The sequence below is a fragment of the Perognathus longimembris genome, chromosome 10, assembly GCF_023159225.1.
Source record: "Perognathus longimembris pacificus isolate PPM17 chromosome 10, ASM2315922v1, whole genome shotgun sequence".
Classification (NCBI taxonomy): domain Eukaryota; kingdom Metazoa; phylum Chordata; class Mammalia; order Rodentia; family Heteromyidae; genus Perognathus; species Perognathus longimembris.
In genome coordinates, this window is record NC_063170.1 from 60,253,001 (window position 1) to 60,275,184 (window position 22,184).

Sequence of the window (22,184 nt, forward strand, 5' to 3'; positions counted from 1 at the left end):
GATAGGAAGGTAGTCTAGTGAAGGGAGAAAAGGACTTTTCAAACAGAAAAACCCTATGTGCACAGACTTTTAAATGAGAGACCAGGGCAAGGCCCTGGGTTCCATCCCCAACACCATGAAAGCTGCAGAGCCATAGAAAATGAACCATGACCAAAGCTGTGGGTGATACAAGGGACAAAGCAAAGTGAAGCACATTAACGTTTGTTCTCTGGTAGAAAATCCAATGGAACTTTCTGCAATAACGGATTTTTCTTATATTTTGTGGTGGTTGTTGTGGGGCTTGTACTCAGGGCCTGAGCCGTATCCCTGAATTCTTTTGCCCAAGGAAAGTGTTCTGCTCTACTACTAAGCCACAATGCCACTTCCAGGGTTCTGGTGATTAATTGGAGAGAAGAGTCTCAGGGACTTTTTCTGCCCTAGCTGGTTTCAAACCACAACCCTCAGATCTCAGCCTCCGGAGTAGCTAGGATGACAGACTTGAGCCGCAGGTGCCCAGCCTGGATTTATTTATTTTTTAATCAGGAAATTGTTTTTATTTTTTGGGGGGGGGCGATTTAAAAATTATTATTTATTGTCAAAGTGGATTTTTCTTTAACCAAGCTGTACACACAGAAGCTAACAGCCACGTGTGGTTGTGGACCCCTTGACTGGGGGGGGGGGAGGGGGAGAGTGATTGAGGAAGTATATATATATATATATTTTTTTTTAGAAACTCAGGGACTGAATTTGATATTTTACTGAACTTCAAGTTAGATTTGAATCCAGCAGTTAGGGTGGCAGTGAGAAGGCCAGGCTAAGCTTTGCCCTGGAGGCAGTAGGCTGCTTTAGATCACAGGGGTCCGGCCACAGCCAGTGTGGCCCAGGGTTGATGATGTCACTTCGTTACCTGTCCCCTCAAGGGAATCCGCACTGGGTGCTCCGAACACTGACCGAGAGCCTGAAGGCATGGAGACCTGTTTCTCAGATGGCAACATTTGCTGTAAGTCATTTGGATGTGGTGTTTCACCCCCCCCTCCCTTTTTGCCTACATCCACCACCTAGATAAAAGGTAGATCTATCTATCTATCTATCTATCTATCTATCTATCTATCTATCTATGTATGTATGTATGTATGTATGTATGTATGTATGTATGTATGTATGTATGTATGTATGCATGCCTGGCCAGCTTAAACCCAATCAGGTCAAGGACGGGGCGCTGTTCCTAATCTTTTCTCGGTCCTGGCTGGTACTCTACAACTTGAACAACGGCTCCATTTCGGGCTCGTGGGTGGGTTAACTGGAGATGGAGAGTCCCGCAGACTTTCCTGTCCCAGGCTGGCTTCGAACCGCGATCCTCAAGCTCTCGGCCTCCCGAGTAGCTGGGATGGCCAGGCGTGAGTCGCCGGCCTGGCTTCCCGGGTCCCGGCTGGTTTCTCGGAACCCCGTTTGATCGACGTGAAAAGCGAGGCTTCCAGTGTCGGTAAGGCGCGCAAGGTCACTCGGGGAGGGAGAACGTCGTGGAGGTAGGCGGGGGGAAGCCGGGCCGAGTCCGCAGCTTGCGGCCGGCCCCGCAGCGCGGCGCGCGTGTCCCGGGAGCGGAACGGGGCGGGAGCGCCCGGCGGTCAGCGCTCTTTAAAGGCGCACGGTCACGTGACGGGCGCGCGTCTGTTTACGGGGCTGGGTACCAGCGGCCTCGGGGCCAAACGAGGCTCCGAGCGGCGGGGTTCAGCGCCGCAGGTGACGCAGGTGACGCGGGAGGCCGCTGCCGGGTCGCAGCGTCCGGAAGCGTCCCCGGGGCCGCCGGCTGGTGGAGGGCTTTCGCGAAGGGAGGGTGGGGCGGGGCGGGGGTGGGCGGGGCGAACCGGGGGCGGGGCGGGACCCACGCGGCGCGGCAGCGGGAGGGGCGGGGCCTGGCCTCACGCGCGGCCCGCCCCCCTGACCCCCTGCCGCGCACGCGCACGCGCACTCGGCCGGCCCCGCGCTCGCGCTCCCGCGTGCGGCGGGCACGAGGACGCCGGCGGAGAGCGTGCGCGCGGTGACGTGCCGGGCGCCATGTTGGTGGGCTAGTGGTAGCCGCTCGGGGAGGTGCTCGCTCTCTCGGTCTCGCTCTCTCGCTCGCTTCCCCCGGCTCCCTTCGGTGCCCCCCCCGGTCGCCTGCGTGCCGGAGTGTGTGCGAGGGAGGGGGGAGGGCGTCGGGGGGGTGGGGGGAGGCGCTCCGGTCCTCAGGAGGCCCGCGGAGGGAGGCGGAGGCTGCGAGGGGACTCCGGGACGCCATGGACGTCGAGAGGCTGCAGGAGGCGCTGAAAGGTGGGGAAGCCGGGCCCCACTCTCCGCGCCTCGCCCCCCCGCCCCCCTCCGGCCGCGTCTCCCCGGACCTCCGGGCCGAGCGGCTCGTCAGGCCCGGGCCCCCGCGGGGCGCGCTCCCCGCCCATCCCCCCCCTCCTCCGCGTCCCCGGGGGCGAGAGCCCTGCCGCCGCTCCCCCCCCCCCCCCCGCCGGCCCCGGGCTTTGTGTGGGCCGGCGGCGTCTGGCGGGGGAGGGGAGCCGGGCGGCCGGCGCGGGGCCCGGTCCGGCCCCGTCCCCGAGGGGGTGGGGGAGGGGACCCGGCTCCACCCGGCACCCCCCGGAGCCCCCCACGCGCCGGGCGGCGGGGTACCGGGGAAAGAAAGTGCTAGTGGGAGACGCCGGGCTGGCGGAGCAACTTTGAAGTTGTCGCGGAAGGCCTTTCCCAGGGTCCTGACACCTTCCCCCGGCGCGCCGCCCCCGACTCCGAGAGGGTCGCCTCCGAGCAACAGGCTGAACACCGGTTCCCAAACTTGGGACCAGCGCGGTCTCAGCTTTTTATCATTTTTTTTTTTTAAGCCCTTTCCTTTTTTGACATCTCGAATCTTCCGGTGGGGGGAGGTGGCAGCGTGAGGTAGCTGGTGTTTCTTACGGGAAAAAGGCGGATTTGGGGAATTCACCTAGATAAGCGGTTTGTGGGAGATGGGGATCTGGGGGGCGGGGGGGGGCGCGTTGTGTTTTAACTAGAGCCGGTCTGAAGTTGGTGTTCCCCCGGGCCATACTTTGAGAACCACTGCGTGAAAGGAGGGTTTTGGTAGTTGGGTTCTCCCTTTGGGAGGGTTCCTGTTTGTGAGGAAGACGTAGATGGGGGTTGGGGTGTCGTTGTGGGTCTTTGGCTGAGGGGCTGGTTTTTAAAATTGCCTGTTTGTATGGGGGAAGGACTGGGAAGTAGAGTTTGTTTTTAGAAGGTCTTTGAGAAACACTGATAACATATTCCTTTTTATCTAGATTTTGAGAAGAGGGGGAAAAAGGAAGTTTGTCCCGTCCTGGATCAGTTTCTTTGTCATGTAGCCAAGACTGGGGAAACCATGTAAGTTGAAAACTGCATTTGATGTTACAGATCTTCCACCTGTCATTCAGAATTGTTACCCAGGGAGGAAAAAAGTGTATTTTAGAAGAATCAAATAATGCATCTGTCCAAATAGAGAAGATATGATCATTTAAAGAATTTAATAGGCATATAATTCTTTATGCTCCGCACTTGAATTAAAAGAAATTACCTTAAAGTTTTCTATGTATCTATCTCTGCTTTGATTCACTTAAAGGACTTTTACTAGCCAAAAGAAGAAAGCTTATTTCATTATGACCCATTTTGGACATTGCAAATGATCCTGTTTTCAGAATTTCGTGGCTTGTTTTTGTTTCAGGAACTTCTGATGCTGGTTTTTCTCATACTGCCTTGTGTCCAACCTCTGATTTCATCTTTATATACGTAGATGTTTGAAATGTGACTTCTTTTTTTTGTTGTTGTTTTGAGGAGTCAGTCATCTGACAAATTCCAGATGGCACAGTTTGTCCTGTAAACTTTTTTAGGTTAACTTGTTACATATGCTCAACATTTTAGTAGGTTTGTTTTCAAATGTTCCTTATCTGAAACTTAAAAAGTTACTTTATTTTGAAAAAGAAAATTCTGGTTTATTCTGTAGTTTGTACTTTTGTACTTCGGCTAAATTAATCTATGGAGAATAGTACAATTGCTCCAGTCTTACTTGGATTGTATGTAGTCTTTGGGCAGATTTGAGGTAATAAATAGGAAGGGAAAAGTTTGGATTCAGGGTTACATTGGCTTCCTACTTAGTTTGAGTATAACCTTCAGCAAGTGATGTCTAATGTCTGTCTTTATTAACAAGTGTTGATTTCTCACAAGATTTGCTTTGGGTTATTGTCTAGCCTTTTTAGTGCCGTAATGCAGTATTTAACTAGCTGAACTTTCTCAGTGATCCGTTTAAATATCCCAGTCAAAATGACTGATGTGTTTAATATTTCTATTTTTTATATTTTAAGATGGAACCCTTTAGTGAAAATATCATTTTAAACTCAATTACAATTTTTTTTTTTTTTTGGCCAGTCAGGGCCTTGAACTCAGGGCCTGAGCACTGTCCCTGGCTTCTTTTGGCTCAAGGTTAGCACTCTGCCACTTGAGCTACAGTGCCACTTCTGGCCGTTTTCTATACATGTGGTGCTGAGGAATTGAACCCAGGGCTTCATGTATACGAGGCAAACATTCTTGCCACTAGGCCATATTCCCAACCCTCAATTACAGTTTTTTATTTTTTTGCCAGTCCTGGGCCTTGGACTCAGGGCCTGAGCACTGTCCCTGGCTTCTTTTTGCTCAAGGCTGGCACTCTGCCACTTGAGTCACAGCGCCACTTCTGGCCATTTTCTGTATATGTGGTGCTGGGGAATCGAACCCAGGGCTTCATGGCTTCCAGCTACTTGGAAGGCAAAGGCTGTGGAATCTACAGTTTGTTTGAGGCTAGCTCCGGCAAAGGTATCTATGGAACTCTGTTTAAAAAAAACAAAAACAGGGCTGGGAATGTGGCTTTGCGGTAGAGTGCTTGCCTAGTATGCACGAAGCCCTGGTTCCATTACCTAGCACCACCTAGACAGAAAAAGCAGAAAGTGGCACTGTGGCTCAAGTGGTAGAGTGTTAATCTTGAGCAAAAGGAAGCGAGGGACAATGCTCAGGCCCTGAGTTGAAGCCACAGGACTGGCAAAAAAAAGTACTGAGGGCATAACTCAAGTGATAGAGCCCTTAAGATCCTGGGGTTGATACCCATTAAGGCAAAAAATAATTTTTTTGGTGCAAAGCCACTGATTTGTATTTATGTCGATAATCCTAAAATGTCCAGGTGCCATCTTTCAAAAATAAGCCCTAGAATTAAAATGTTTGGATCGCCACCTATTGTTGGTTGCTCCAGTAACTTATGTGTAATACCAGAGGAAAAAGCACTTATTTAGAAAGCTTTTGATCCATAGGATTATCTCAAACTGGAGATGAATAACTTAAATAATTCTTAGTTTATCAGATCTGTCAAACTGCCTTCTCTTTTTGATAAAATACCTTTGCTTATAAAGTTACTAGTAGTTGAAAGTTTTTTTTTACCAGTCCTGGGCCTTGGACTCAGGGGCTGAGCACTGTCCCTGTCTTCCTTTTGCTCAAGGCTAGCACTCTGCCACTTGAGCCACAGCGCCACTTCTGGCCATTTTCTGTATATGTGGCCACTAGGCCTCGTATACATGAAGCCCTGGGTTTGATTCCCCAGCACCACATATACAGAAAATGGCCAGAAGTGGCGCTGTGGCTCAAGTGGCAGAGTGCTAGCCTTGAGCAAAAGGAAGCCAGGGACAGTGCTCAGCCCCTGAGTCCAAGGCCCAGGACTGGCCAAAAAAAAAAAGATCCTGTCTTAATGGATCACCAAATAGTTGGGGAAATTAATCTGAATTTTTCAGGTACTGTGTCCTCTGACACTCTCCATGCCCACACTACATTAAGTGGTTGTATATTTAGGTGTTTTTTTTATTGTAGTAATTTGTGTTTTTGTATTCTTTGATGGAGTTTTGATAAGATTTTTTGTTTTGTCATTTAAGCAGCCAATGTTTATGTATATACACTTAAATTTAGCTTCTTTTTAAGGAAAAAAAAATCTAGCTAGGCGCCCTTCCTCCCTTGTGTGTGCTGATATTGGGGCTTGAACTCTGCCTTGTACCATACCCTTTTTCACTTAAAATTACTCTTACCATTTGAAGTATACCTCCACTCTGGTTTGTTTTTTCTTTTGCTGGTTAATTGAAAATAAGATTTTATCTCTAATTTGCCCAGGCAAGCTTTGAATTGTGAGCCTCAGATCTCATCCTGAGTAGCTAGGATTATTACAGGTGTGAGCCACCAGCACTTAGCTAAAAGTTTTCCGTGTGTGTTGCTTGGAATAGAACTTGGGCCTGTGTGAGGCTGGCAGCCTCTGAGTTATACTTGCTGCCCAAATAGTGGTTTGGTTTATTTTACTTTATTTTTTGTGGTGCTGAGGGTTGAACCCAGGGCCTTAAGTGTGCTAGGCAAGCATATTTTAGTCATTGAGCTACATCAGAGGCCTGCTTTCTTTGTATCTTCACTATGCTCATTTCTTAGTAATTATTATTATTGTTATTCCTAGTGCTTGAACTCTCTTGCTAGAGTTAAACTCATGACTAGCACTCTGCCACTTGAATCATGCCTCCAGTCCAGCTGGCTAATTGCAGATGGGGTCTTGAGGACTTTTCTGCCCAGGCTGGTTTTTGAACCAAGATCCTCTGGGTCTTAGCCTCCACTAGAATTACAGGTATAAGCAGTCAGCACCTAGTTCATAAACATTATCTTTTGAGGCTGAAATTTGCAGCTTTCTGTCTTACATTTATAGCTAAAATGAGGTTTTCCTAGTGTGTAAAGATTCTTATAGAAGAATGAAAATTTGAAGAAAAGCTACTCAAATTTCTTTGTTTTGGGGTGGGTAGATTGTAAAGGTAAGAATTACATAGTTCTGGCTGTATCTAATAGCGCACATTAGGAAGTCTTTCTGCCACTGAGTTAATAAAGATCTTAATTTTTTGAACTTAAGTGTTCCCAATTATCAGCTTTAAGAGTAGTTTTAACCAGGTGCTGGTGGCTCACGCCTGCAGTCCTAACTACTCAGGACGCTGAGATCTGCCAGCCAGGGCAGGAAAGTCCATGAGACTTATCTTCAATAAACTACCCAGAAAAGCCAGAAGTGGTGCTGTGGCTCCAATGGTCGAGCACTATCAAGAGGCTCGGCATAGCACCCAGGCCCTGAGTTCAGGCTCCAGACTGGCAAGAGAAAAAAGTGGGTTTATATCTGAGCATCCATGATACCTATAATAACGTCTTTTTCTCTTTTTTTGTGTGTCAGTCCAAGGGTTTGAACTCAGGGCTTGGACACTGTCTCAGCTTTTTGGCTTACGATAGTGAGTGCTACCACTTGAGCCACAGCTCCATTTCTGTTTTTTTTTTTTTTTTTAATAATACAGTTGGAGATAAAAGAGTTTCCCTGCCCAGGCTGATTTTGAACCTTGATCTTTAGATCTCAACCTCCTGAGTAGGATTATAGGTGTGAGCTACTGGAGCCTAGCTGATAGAACTTGTGAATTGCCGTTTAGACTTTATTTTTATGTTAGCTGTATCTGATAATCATTAAGAACTTAACACCAGTGTCTGGTCAATTTATCTGAAGCTCCTAGATTTTTTTATTTTTAATTTTGTGGTACAGAAGATGGAACTCAGAGTCTCATGGAAGCTAGGCAAGTGTTCTGCCACTGAGACATAGCCCATAGTAGATGATTGAGAAAGGAGTCCAGGGATTTTTTTTTTTCCAGACAGAATCTCAGCTTTGTAGCTCACTTTGGCCTCCTGCCTAATCTCTAGAATACTAGAATAGGTGTTTGCCACTGTGCCCTGCTTGAAAATAAAATCTTTAGTTCATATTTTTCTATTCTTTAATATCTTAAGCATGTGATGGAAGTCAATTTTTTTTCATCTTACAAATCACCCGGAGAATTTTTTTTCTTTTACAATTATTTTCCTAGGCTAGGCCTTAAAGGGCATTTAAAATAATATTGAGGCTGAGAGTTGGTAACATATCTGTAATCCTAGCTACTCAGGAGGCTGAGATCTGGAGGCCTGGCAAAAAAATGTGTAGAACAAATATGTTTTGATTGGGTGGGAGTGTCCTAGGGTTTGATCCCAGGGCCTAGATGCTGTCCCTGAGCTTTTTGCTCAAGGCTTAAACTACCACTTGAGCTGAAGCTCCACTTCTAGTTTTTTGGTGGTTGAGTGGAGATGAGATTGTCACCTGCTCAGGCTGGCTTCAAATTATATCCTCAGATCTTAGCCTCCTGAGAAGCTAGGTAGTGTGAGCCACAGATGAGTAATGTGAGCCACAGACTCCTAGCTGACTGTTGGTTTTTGGGGTGTTGGTCATGGGGTTTGAACCCTATTATGGGTTTCTTAGGAAATTTTGTCTTAACATAGTATTTAAGCACTTGAAAATCATTTCTAAAATGCATGATTTTACACATTTGTGATTTTACACATTCTTACTACACTGGTTTAAGAATTTAATCCTCTTGTTAGGTCGTCTCTTATTTTTTCCTTTTTTGTGTGTGATGGTAGTACTGGGGTATTGAACTCAGGGTTTTCTGCTTGCTAAGAACACCCTTTGCTGTTGGAGCTGTCTCTAGTCCTTTTGAGGTAGGGTCTCACTTTTTGCCCAGGTCAGTCTGTACTGCAGTTCTCCTCTTGATGCTTTCTGCTGCAGCTGGGTTAAGTGTGTTACTACTGAGCACAGCTTTTCCTATAGAGATAGTGTCTCATGAAATTTATCCTGGACTGGCATTAAACTACGATCCTCCTGATCTCAGTCACGGCAATAGCTACGATTATATGTGTGAGCTACCATGCCTTGTTTCTTCAGTTATTTTCTTCTTTGGTACTGGTCCTGGGGCATGAACTCTGCCCAGGCCCTGTCCCTCAGCTTTTTTGCTCAAGGCTAGTGTTGTACCACTTAGGCCACAGCTCTACTTCTGGTTTTCTATTTTTAAGTGATTAATTTGAGATACAGTCACGCAGACTTTCCTGCCAGGCTGGCTTTGAATTATGATCCTCAGATCTCAGCCTCCAGTAGCTAGGATTATAGGTATGAGCCACAGGTGCCTGAATTTATTTTTTAATGAAATACTAGAGCTAGAAGAAAAGTTCTTGTTTTATTTCGTCCTCAGGAACAATCACTGTTAATTTTTCCCCATTAATCTTGAGATCAATAAGACTTGAAACCATTCGTTTGTTTATTGACAGTCCTGGAGCTTGAATGTAGGGCTCATCCCTAATCTTTGTACTCAAGGCTAGCACTCTACCACTTGACCACAGCTTCACTTCTGGCTTTTTGGTGCTTAATTGGAGACAAAGAATCTCACAGATTTGCCTGCTTGGGCTGGCTTCAAACTTTGAACCTTAGATCTTAGTCTCCTGATTATGTAAGATTACAGGTGTGAACCACTGGTACTCTGATGAGTTGCTTTTTAAATAATAAAATGAGTAAATTAACAAGAGTTATGTGTGTACCCAAGGTTCTCTCATACACTGTTATAGTGGAGCAAGTACAGTAGACTTTCAGCAAATATTAGTTACTTCTAAACACTCCAGTAATTGTAGCAGTTAAGGTATGAATGAAAAGAAATGTGTAGGTTCCCCCCCCCCCATTACCTCTGTTGTAAGTCACATGGGTTTACCGGTAGACTGCCCCTGAGTTATGAGTTTGCTGGGAGCTAGGCATGCCAACTTTTTAAAACATTATTTTAAAGGTGATGTACAGAGTTCTTTGAGTCAGATAATGAGTACATTTCTTCTTGAGCAGTCTCATTCACCAGCTTTGCTTTCTGACTAGTGATCTTTATCTGATTTTCATTCTCCTGAGTGCCCAACTGATGTTTGATGTTCAATCCAAAGTTTTACCAGTAGTTGGCTAGTTTGCTGATTTTGAGTTAATATGTGTTAGAGAGGTAATGTCATACTTAGTAAAGGAGTGTGGCTTGGGTTGTGAATTTATGTTACTATATGTTGGGGAGGGGATTGTGACAACTATTGAGCAGTTGGGTGAATATGAGATAAAAGAAAAACTATATTAGGAGGTTTTTATTGAGTCAGAAAGATAAGTGGCCGGTCCTTAACATTTCCAGTGACATCAAAGCCTAAAATCTTACAGTAGATCGTGTGTGTGTGTGTGTACACACATATGCATGCATATGTGTACACGCTGGTCTTGGGACTTGAACTCAAGACCTGGGTGCTCTCCCTGAGCTTATTTGGCTCAAGGTTCATACTCTACCACATAAGCCACATGTCCACTTGTGGCTTTTTTGGTAGTTCATTGGGGGATGATAAGAGTCTCACAGACTTTTCTGTCTAGGCTGGCTTCAAACTGTGATTCTTAGATCTCAGCCTCCTGAGTAGCTTGTGTTACAGGCATGAGCCACTCCTGCCTGGCTATAGAAATAATTTTTATAGAGTGATTTTGAAGCATACATCTTATGGGGTTGATGCCTGTATTTGAGTTTAAAATGCATGCACCTAGTTTTGTTTTAAATGTCTTTTGTCTTACATTTTTTTACTCTCATCAGGTGAAATAGTATCCACACAATATTGAGGGGTAAGTGGTAATATTTCCATTTATAAGTGATAAAACCAAATAAAGTATATGCTGAAGAAAGTATATGCTACTTGAAATTTGAGGAATGGAAGAATTCTTAACATGTTAATTTTACCTGTCTTTCTGAGAAGGTAGCTTTCTTTTCTAATTTTGTACACAAAAGGCAGCTTCTATTTTGGAAAGTTGTTTAATGATGCTTGTATTTTAAGGATATTGTTAGGGGTATCTTCCAGGGTAACTTTTGAGGTAGTAGTGTTTTGTATCTTAGGTTGGTTTTTAAACTGGAGACTGCTCTACCTTTTCCAGGCTTTTGCATACTGTTTCTGCAAGGAGTGGTATGAACGTGAGTAAAATGTAGACTTCTCTTTTCTCATTGAGTAGTACTGTTGATTTGAGATATTTCCAGCTTATAAGGCTGTTGTAATGATAAATTGTGCTTCTTTTACTTCTGTGAAGGTTTTGATTCTTCTCTAGTCTTCAGCTCATATAGCAGCTTTGGAGGGATGATGCCTTATATCATTGTCATCAACTTTCTTTTAAATGTTGTCTGATCATTGATTTTTGTCATCCTACTTGTTTAGAATTCAGTTGAAATTACTGCCATAGCCTAGATTATCTGAGGTTGCAGATTGGCTCAAGTAAGATTGCTTGCTTAGTAGTAAGCTTGAGACTCTCAATTCAAACCCCAGTACTATCTGACTTAGCTTTAGATCGATAGATGGACATGTCTGATGGCTTCTGTACGTACAGCTTACCAAGCCAGGTGCCAAGCCAGACTTGGGCCTGTCATTCTAGCTACTCAGGAGGCTGAGATATGAGGATCTCAGTTGAAAGTCTGCCCAGGCGGGAAAGTCCGTGGAATTGGAGTGGTAGCTAAAAGTAGTAGAGCAGAAAAGCTCAGGAACAGTGCCCAGGCCCTGGGTTTAAGTCTCACAGATGTCCCCCACCCCTCAAAAAATAAGAAAAAGTGTTTAAAATTACTCTTAATGCTTTATACTTGTAAAAAAATTCTTAAGTAGGTGAATATAATATGCATGAAAATTTTTCTATCTACAATATCAATTCATATTTCTAATTTGTTAGAAAGGAGTTTGGTGAGGTAATTAAGTATTAAATATTGCTGAATTCTACTTTAGGTAATTCTTAAAGTTTTTTAAATTAAAATTTCTTATAAGGAAAAAGGAAAATAACTTTCTTGAGTGTGGCATCAAGCTTCTGCTTTATCTGCTTGCTCCTTCAATACTTTTTTTGCCAAAATACAAAAACATACCTTGTTTTTAGGGAATGCTCTTTTGAATGTCCAGTCTGTTTAGCTGTTCTTGTTGATCCTTTAGGCTGTTTAATTTCCAACAGTGCAAACTATGCTTAAAGTGAGCATAGAGCCAGAATAGGATTTATGGGTTGAAGATTGTGTATCTTACTATCTCTGACAGATGTGGCCTGCCAGTCTTCCACCAAAAACAAAAACCTTTTCGTTACCACTATACCTGTGTCAGTAGTGAGCTTTTAAGTTTGAACATTTGGTTATATTCTAAATCTGTCATTGTCATTTGCTAGTTGGAATTCCTCAAAGCTTCCGTGGATAATTTAATTGCCATGGTCTTGAACTGTAGTCCTTCGTAATACTTACAGCAAATCATTCTTACACCCTGCTATATTTTGTTAGTGCAATTTAGTTATTTAAAAAAAATAAAGTTAAAACTCTACCCCAGGGCTATGCTCTACTGTCTTAAAGGTAGCTTCCAATAAAACTAAATTTTGTTTGGATGTGAATTATGGTTTCTAAGCTTAATAAAACTTGACAGTAAATTAACTTAAAAATGATTTTTTTGAGTTGTGGGAATTTTATCCAAGTTTTTATCTAATTGTATATTATTCACTTTATAGCAGTGGTTCTCAAACAGGGATGACAAAGTCTGAACACATATTTGGCTTTAACAATTGGGGGAGATGTTGTGGCTGCTTATAAACTAATATCTTCATAAAATAAAGACTTCCCTCCAAGCAAAAGATTATCTGGTCTACTATGTCACTAGGGTGCCAAGGTTGGCAGATACTACTTGTAGTAAATGCATATAAACTTTAAAAAGGATCTTAACAGTTGTATTCTCTTGTGAAATAAATAGTGACTGTACTAAAGGTCATGAAGGCCTTTAACTTGCGTTTCAATTAGAAAGATGATAGAGGTAACCAATCTAATTTCTTACTCTTTCTAGAGCCACTGTAAACCTTCCCTTTACAAGGGGTGATCTCTAGTAACTAAAGCAGCTAGTTCCTTTGTGTGTGAGCCCTCATCTAGCATACATATTTTAATGCAGCTGTTAGCAATACTTTTTTACACAGTGGATAAGTAGTAAACTGGATGGAACAGATACTTGGTACATAGATGTGTAGACCAAGATGGTCCTAGAAAGATGAAGTTTCTACTTAATATAATTTCTTTAAGACTATTCAGATAGTTCCTTGCAAATAGTCATGTGTCACTTTATGGGGTATGTTTTGAGAAATGTATTGTGCATGTATTACAGAGGACACTTACACAAATCTTGTGACCTCTTGATGCAGATGAGTGCATGACATGTGGGACTGCTGCCAAACTCACAGCGTTTTGTTTTACAGTTGTATAATTAGTGGAGATTTACTTTTAATGATAAAAACACCTAAACCAATAGCATAGTTATTAGCATTTTCAAGTATTCACTGTATGTGCTAGGCTTTTATATAATACTGATGGTACTGTAAGTTTGTGTACACCAGCATTACCACAGATGTGAAGATTGTAATGTGTTATCATTTTGCTGTCTATACATCCATAAGTGATAGGTTATTTTTAGTTCCTTTGTAATATCTTAAGGTGTCCTCTATGTGGTCAGTTGTTGATGAAAATGTAGTTTTATGTAGCACACATATATCCTGTAACATTTTCCTAGATTATTGACAAATTTCTGATATGCATTAATTGAATGTATAATGGTTTGCTTACTTGTCTGTTTTTACCTGTTTTGTTTGTTCTGGTACTAGGGCTTGAATTCAGGACCTTACACTCTTGCTCAGCTTTCTCATTCACAGCTGGACTCTACCACTTGAGTCTTTCCTCCACTTGTGCCTTTTTGGTGCTTAATTGGAAATAGAATCTGATTTATCTGCCATGGCTGACTTTGAACCTCAGTCCTCACATCTCAGCATCCTGAGTAGCTAGGATGAAAGGTGTGAACTACTTGTGTGTTCATGCATGTGTGTGTTGTGTGTCATTTGAACTCAGGGCCTCTTGCTTGCTTGGCAGATCGTTGCTTTTGCTTAGGCAGGTCCTCTACCACTTGAGCCATGTCTTCAGTCCTCTTTCATATCTGAAGCCAAAAATATTTATTCGGCATGCACTTAGTTTTTCAGTATTGTGTAAGGTCCTAGGGTAGAGTAGTGAGCAAACAAAATACAATCTCTAGTCGCATTATTGTCATAGTAAAGTATTAGATTTCTTTACACACTGTCCTTATTAGTATTACACTATCACATTCTCACAAACTTCATTTTTAATGTTAGGCCCAGGAAATCTTTGATAAATGTACATCACTTTTTTGTTTGCTTGTTGGTTTGCTTTTTCTCCTCTTTATCCTTTTGAGATACTACATAGTCCAGGCTGCTCTTACTCCATTTTTCTTCCTCATCTACTACTTCTCCCCTTACCCCCTATACTGGTATTGGGGCTTGAGCTCAGGGCCTCAGGCCCCCCCGCCCCCCCCACCCCCGCGCGCACCTCAGTTCAAGGCTAGCACTCAACCATTTGAAACACCTCAAGTTCCTCTCTTGAGTAGCTGAGGTTATAGGCCTGTAACACTAGGCTGTACTCAGTGAAGCTCTTGAAGAGAAATTATTACAGTTGATTCTTAAATGAGCCTAAGATTAGACTATTCAGGTTCAGAAGGAGGTTAGTACATAACCACTACTACTTCATGCATTCCAACTTTAAAAAAAAACAACTTAAACATATATAACTTCCCTATGACCCATCCAAACCATCTTGGGCATATACCAGAACATTACAAGTTGGAATACAGTAAAGGTGCTTGCACATTCATGTTCATTGCTGCACTAAATTCACAACAGCCAAGCTAGGGAAACAAGACAAGATGCCCTACAATAGGTGAGTGGCACCTACACTCAGCCATTAGAATAAGATTATGTCATTTGCATGGAAATAGATGGACTTTGAACAAATTGTGTTAAGTGAGGTAAGCCAAGCTTTGAGACAATGGCATGTTTTCTCTCATATGTGGAAAATAGATCTAAAATATAACTGGACGTAATAATCTGTATAGGACTCTAGGCATTCACACACAGACTATAGTTACACAAAAGTGTAACTTGGAACATTTAAAGTACTATTTATAGAAACATTGCAGGAAATGCAAACATGGGTATTTTGTTCATAATAGTAGTAGTGGTGGTGACAGTGGTGTTTGTTGCTTTGGGTGTTTTTTTTTTTTTTTTTTTTCCTTTTTAGAAGAGGAAAGGGGAACACAGGAAAGGAAGGAGGAAGAGTGAACAAATGAAATCCTCAGATCTTAGCCTCCTGAGTAGCTAAGATTACAGATGTGAGCCACCAGTGCCTGGCTTGCTTATATGTTTAATTTTTTGAGGAACCTCCAAACCGCCTTCCAGAGTGGTTGTACTAGTTTACATTCCCTCACCAGTGTAATAGGATTCCTTTTCCCCCACATCCCACTAGCATTTGTTACTTGGATTCTTGATGTTGGCTAATCAATTTAACTAGGTTGAGATAGAATCTCAAAGTGCTTTTAATTTGCATTTTCTTTGTGGCTAGGGATGTTAAGTACCCATTGTTACTTCTTGAAGTTTCTTTGTCCATTTATTGATTGGTTTATTAATTTGGGGGAGGTTTATTTTTTTAAGGTCCTTATATATTTTGGCATTAGGCCTTTGTTGGATGTATTGCTAGTAAAGATCTCTCAGTGTCTTGCTTATCTTTCTAGTTTAGTGTGGCCTTTTGCTGTGCAGACACTTTTTTTTTTTTGGCCAGTCCTGGGCCTTGGACTCAGGGCCTGAGCACTGTCCCTGGCTTCTTCCCGCTCAAGGCTAGCACTCTGCCACTTGAGCCACAGCGCAGCTTCTGGCCGTTTTCTGTATATGTGGTGCTGGGGAATCGAACCTAGGGCCTCGTGTATCCGAGGCAGGCACTCTAGCCACTAGGCTATATCCCCAGCCCCTGTGCAGAAACTTTTAAAATCTCACTTGTCAGATCTCCTATTTGCTGTGTTGCTAGGATTCTTTTCAAGAAGTTTCTACCAATGCTTGTAAGTTCTGTCTTGCAGTAATTTCAGAGTTTCAGGTTTGACATTGAGATCTTTGATCCACTTTGAGTTGATATTGGTACATGATGACAAACTGGTTCAATTTTAGATTTCTACATATGGATGTCCAGTTTTCCCAACACCAATTATTGAAGAGGTTATCCTTTTCCACCATACGTTTCTGACTCCCTTGTCAAATATCAGATAACTGAGTATATGTCTTTATTTCTGCATCTTCCAGTCTGTTCTATTGATCTTTGAGCCTGTTTCTGTGCCAGTACCAAGCTGTGTTTGTTACAGCTCTGTAGTAGAGCTTTAGGTCTGGGATTGTGATGCCACCAGCTTTGTTTCTCTCTTCCTCCCCTCCCTTCCCATTCCCTCCCCTCCCCCCCTTTCCCCCCTCCCCTTTCTTCTGCCTAAAACTGCTTTGGTCACTCAAGATCTTCAGTTGTCTCGTGAATTTTTAGATTTTTTTTCTATATAAGTGAAGAACATCATTGGAATTTTAATGGGGATTGTGTTTAATTTGTAAATCATCTTTGGCAATATGGCCAGTTATGCAATATTCTACCTACCCATGAAGATGGGAGGCCTTTTTGATGTCATGCTCAATTCTTCAGTTTTTTTTTTTTTGTTGTTGTAGTTTTGACTATAGAGGTCTTTGCTTTCCTTGATTAGGTTTATTCCTAAATATTTTATTTTTTGAGGCTATTGCAAATGGAGTTCTTTTCCTGATTCCTTGCTTGTACATTGTTGATATACAGAAAGGCAATTGATGGCTTAAATTATTGATCAGCTCTAGGAGCTTGGGGATGGAGTCTCTTGGGTCCTTAATATACAAGATGATGTACTTCCTATGTGAATCCCTTTTATGTCTTTTTCTTGTGATTGTGTAATTTTTCTCATACATATATTTTCCAAACATTTTGACATTCCTATGACATTAAACTTTATTAGGGTATTTAACTGTAGAATCCTTTTGCTACCCAGACATTTAAAATTTCAATAAGTGTTCTTCAGTATGTTTTACTTTCTACATTTTAATGTAAAATTGAAGTCGTTCAATCATCAGCAGTGTCTTGGGATTATAGATGGGACAATCTGTATGTCAGTAATGGGGTTCTGGAATATTATGAATGACCTCTCCTATTAAAAGTTACACCCTGAGCTGACCACTTTATTGTCCATCCTTTCCTTTTCCTTTCCTTTTTTTCCCTTTACCTTCTTTCTCTTCCCCTTCCCATTTCTCTTCCCTTTCCTTTTTTTGGTGCCAGTCCTGGGGCTTGAACTCTGCCTAGGTGCCTGTCACTGAGCTTTTGAGTTCAAGGCTAGCACTACCACTTGAGTAACAGCTCCAGTTCTGACTTTTGGAGGTTAACTGGAAATAAGAGTCTTAAGGGCTTTCCTGCCTGGAATGGCTTCAAACTGTGATCCCCAGATCTCAGCCTTCTGAGTAGCTAGGGAGGATTATAGGCATGAGCCACCAGCGATCAGCTACCTTTTTTTTCCCTTAAGATAAGTCTTCCATTTGATACTGACCTAGACTTAATAAGTACAGTATTAATAGCTATTTCAAGATTTAAGAGAAACATGTATTAACAATGTATTGACTCAGTAGCTGTAGCGCTAGCAACTTAAAACATTTGCAGCCAGGTGCCTGTGACTCATGCCTGGAGGCTGAGATCTGAGGATCAGGTGTTCAATGCTCACTTGGGGGCAGGAATGTCCCATGAGACTCTTATCTCTAATGAATAACAAAAAAGCTGAAAATGGTGTAAATGGTGTTATGGCTCCAGTGATGGAGTGCCAACCTTAGTTCAAGACCAGCAGAGACACACAATAGACACAGACATATAAACGCGTGCATGCGGGCAGAGTATTTGCTCCTTTTGTTTTTGAGACAGTCTTGCTGTGTAGCCTAGCCCGGCCTTGAATTTACAATTGTAATACATCCTTAGCCTGCTGGGATTCTATGTGTGAACCAATACCCAGCAATGTTGGCTCAAAAAGTATTAAGTGTAAGGCTGATTTAATGAATGATATGTTTCATGTAGGAGAAAATTTTTATAACACGTTTGGGTATATTTTTATATATAGTTAGTATAGTCTAGTTTCCCCTTATCCAAGAGAGGATTTGCTTCAGATTTGGAGTTTTCAGGATTTTAGAATGTTTGTATTTAGAATGTTTGCTCACCAGGTAAGCTCTCCCATCTAGAAAATCTAAAATCTGAGATGTTTCTTTTGGTTATAGGGCTTGAACTCCAAGCCTGGTCACTGTCCCTGAGCTTTTTTGCTCAGGTTCTAACACACTTCTGCTTTGATTCACAACTCTGCTACTGGCTAAATGGTGGTTAATTGGAGATAAGATTCTCATGTACTTTTCCTGTCAGGGTTGGCTTTGAACCACAATTCTCAGATCTCAGTCTCCTGAGTAACTATTAGGATTACAGGTTTGAACCACTGAAAGCTTGAGCCACCAGCACCCACTGGCCCATGGCTAAAATCTGAGACTTTGTATTTTTGTTTGTTTTGTTTTTTGCCAGTCCTGGGGCTTGAACTCGTGGTGTGAGCACTGTCCCTGGTTTCTTTTTGCTCAAGGCATTGCAGTACAAACAATCTGTACTCACAGTAGTCACTAAAACAGATTCACACATACTACTTGCTAAATCTACTTCTGAAAGTTGTAATTTTTCTACCTTTTTGCAATTTTTCTACCATTTTGCAACCCCCATCTTTCCCACTGTTAGTGGGTTTTGAACATTACTCAGACAGTTAGGTTTCAGGATATTTACTTACTCTTATTCTTGGTACTTGTGACAGGTATATGGAACAAGAAGAATGCCATTTTAAATAAGGTGATTAGGGTAGCAAACATTCTTCAGAAGATGATGTTTGAACTACACATGGGAAATAAGGGATTTATGTAGCTATGTGGTACAGGGAAGAGCATCTCAGGCAGAGGAATCTGTCAGTGCAAGGTCCTTTACTAGTATACCGCTGAGTAGTTTGACCAAGTTGGGGAGGAGGTAAAGGTATTGGGGGATACTTGTGTAGGGGATTGTAGACCATTAGAAGTAATTTATTTCATATTCTTGAATGAAATCTAGGCCATTATAGTTTGGAATAGAGATGTGATATCAGACCTGCATTAATTCAAAATTTTTTAACTGGTCCTCAGGGGCTTGTATTCAGGGCCTGGGTGCTGTCCTTGAAGTTTTGCTAGTGCTCTACCAATTGAGCCAGAGCTCTGCTTCTGGCATTTTGGTGGTTAATTAGAGATAAAAACCTTGTGGACTTTCCTGCCTGGGCTGGCTTCAAATTGCAATCCTCAGATCTCAGCCTCTTGAGTAGCTTGTATTAACAGGCATGAGTCATCAGTGCCTGGCTAGGCCTGAAATATTGGAAGGATTGTTCTATGAAGGGCTGTGCTGAAAATCTTTTAGGTTTAAAAAAAAATTAGCTAGACATGTTGTTTATTCTCACTTCCTTTTTCTTTTTTAGTGCTTGGAATTAAACCCAGGGGCTATATGCCACTAAGATATACACTGCTAACCCTATATAAGGGTTAGTTGAATTCAGATTATGAGTTGATAGTGGCTTGATTAAGTAGTAGCAGAAAGTAGTAAAAAAGAATCTTTACACTTTGTATTCATTTGAAGGTACAACTGATAGAATTTCCTTATAGTGTGTGGGATGGGAGAGAAAGGAGTCAATTAGTGACTCAGGAACTTACGTAAGCAGGTAAAAGATGGAATTTCATCACAGGGAAAAGGCTGAGGACTTAGTTTGGGTCATGCTGAGTGTCAGTTATCTCAGTGGAGACATGATGTAGGTTGTTAAATAAATGTAGTCTAGGGATCAGAAGATCTAATTGACGTGTAGATTGTGTTAAAAATATCCATATTGGTGAGATCATAGGCATCTATAGAGAGAGTGAACTACTGAGTGCTGTAGCATTAAGTGGTGTGGAAAACTAGGGAGGGAAAACGAGCAAGACCAGTGAGAAGAAAAAGACCCAGGAAAGTAAGAATCACTGTGTACAGTAAGCAGTATGGAGGTCATTTTAACAAGAGAAGATTAGGTTTACTGATGGAGCTGAAAGCTTGATTGTAGTGGATATGAGTAATACTGGGAGAGTGATAAATAAAGAATTTTATTTCAGAGGACAGCAAATAAATGCAATGTGAGAACTAGAGGAGGAAGAAAGAAAAAATTTTAAGATGGGGAAAAATACCACCACTTATATAGTAAAAAGCTGATGTAGATATAATTTATAGAATTGCTCAAAAGGTCCTTGGGCAGGTAAAAGCAGACAATCTGATACGTAAATAACTAGAGCTTAGTCTTTATCTGGTAGGAATCTATAGTATGTACATGTCTTGATAGTCTTTATAACTGGTGGGAATCTATAGTCTGTACATGTGCATACTAATAAGTAGGTAATTGGAAATTCCTTCTGCATTTTATTTATTGTACCAGTCCTGGGGCTTGAACCAGGAGCCTGGGTGCCCAAGGCTAGCACTCTATCACTTGGGCCACAGCTCCACTTCTGGCCTTTTGGTGGTTATTTGGAATAAGAGTTTTATGGACTTTCTGCCTGAGCTGGTTTTGAACTGCAGTTTTCAGATCAGCCTCCTGTGTAGCTAAGACTACGCTTGGCTTATATTTTGTAATTGAAATGGGCAGCAAGGTCTTTTGAGTGTGAGAGACAGTGAAGAAATTTGGAAGTTATGAAGTACTTAATGTGGACAAGTATAGGAGTGATTCCATAGAGACATTAATAAGTGTACTACTAGAGGTTAGCCTGCATATTTGGGCATTTTTTTCTAACCTTGTTTTATTATCACCTGTGTTTGGGTACACATTTGGTAGGGGTTGCTTTGACCAGTGAGGCTGATGATTCAAGTACTCTGAATCTTTTTTTTTTTTTTTTGCCAGTCCTGGCCTTGGACTCAGGGCCTGAGTACTGTCCTTGGTTTCTTTTTGCTCAAGGCTAGCCCTCTGCCACTTGAGCCACAGCGCCACTTCTGGCCATTTTTTATATATGTGGTGCTGGGGAATCGAACCCAGGGCTTCATACATACGAGGCAAGCCCTCTTGCCACTAGGCCATATTCCCAGCCCAGTACTCTGAATCTTAACACGAACTTGAGAATCAACTGTATGCTATGGAGTGATTGTAACGATTAATTATTGTTACTCAAACTTCATAATGAAGTAAGTATTCTAAAGGGGCAAGGAAGAACAAAAAGATGGTAGGATCAGTGGATTGCAAATCCCAATAGAGTCAGAATTTTTGAAGTAAGTGTAATATCTATAAATGTCTTTGATCATGAACTAAAAAGTACAACTAGCTGAAGTTTGGTAAGGTAAGTGATACGTAGGTTTTTTTCTTTTTTTTTCTGTATTTTTTATCAAAGTATTTCCTATATTCTGCAAGGAAATAGTTTTAAGAATGAGCAGAGAATTAATATTGTGGAAGCATTTTCTTCTTTCTCTAATGAAAGGGAATTATTTAAAAGTGCCTGTAGGCCAGAAACTGCCTTAAGTTGACTGCTGTATGACAGCACATCATACTCTTAATTTGTCTTACTAAGGTTTAACAGAAGTCTTTCTTACTGTATAGTTATTCTTACTGATGCCACCGCAGGGTGCTGGCCTCATCTTATTAGCTCTCTGCATTTCTCTACTATATTCACTGAATGATCTCCTTCTGAGTATCTTGAGGAAACTCAACTTGAGTGCTTACCAGTTGTCAGTCATTGGCTACATTCTGTTTACACTAATTTTAATCCTCACAGCATTAGAAGTATGTACAGTCATGCACTACTTAACAACTGGGATTTGGTCTGTAAAGTATGTCCTTAGTTGATTTTGTCATTATTCAAACATAGTACATTAGCTACTTAAACTGATGTGGTTTAGGTCAGTTATTTGACCTAGCCTCTTGATTCAGTCAAGATATGCAGGAAATGACTCTGGAAAGCAGTATGAAGGTTCCTCAAAAGGCTAAACATGGAGCTCCCCTATAACCCAGCAGCTCCACTTTTGGGTATCTACCCAAAAGATTACAAGCAAGACCACACTAAAGCCACCAGCACAACTCTGTTCATCGCAGCACAATTTGTCATTGCTAAAATATGGAACCAACCTAGATGCCCCTCATTAGATGAGTGGATCAAGAAAATGTGGTATATATACACAATGGAATTCTATGCCTCTATCAGAAAGAATGACATTGCCCCATTCATAAAGAAATGGAAGGACTTGGAAAGAAATCATACTAAGTGAAGTGAGCCAGACCCAAAGAACCAGACTGTGGTTTCCCTCATCAGGAATAATTACTACAGGTCTAGG

The 22,184-nt window shown here is 42.0% G+C and overlaps 1 protein-coding gene across 1 annotated transcript in view; it reads left to right on the plus strand.

The window, feature by feature from the left end:
• The first annotated feature begins 2,132 nt into the window (after positions 1–2,132).
• Positions 2,133–22,184, plus strand: part of Ppp4r2 (protein phosphatase 4 regulatory subunit 2) — a 42,622-nt gene continuing 22,570 nt past the window's right edge. The window contains exons 1-2 of the mRNA XM_048356166.1: positions 2,133–2,289; positions 3,273–3,354. Of these exons, the coding sequence (XP_048212123.1) occupies positions 2,256–2,289; positions 3,273–3,354 (116 nt within the window). The 5' untranslated portion in view covers positions 2,133–2,255. The remainder of the gene's footprint in view (positions 2,290–3,272; positions 3,355–22,184) is intronic.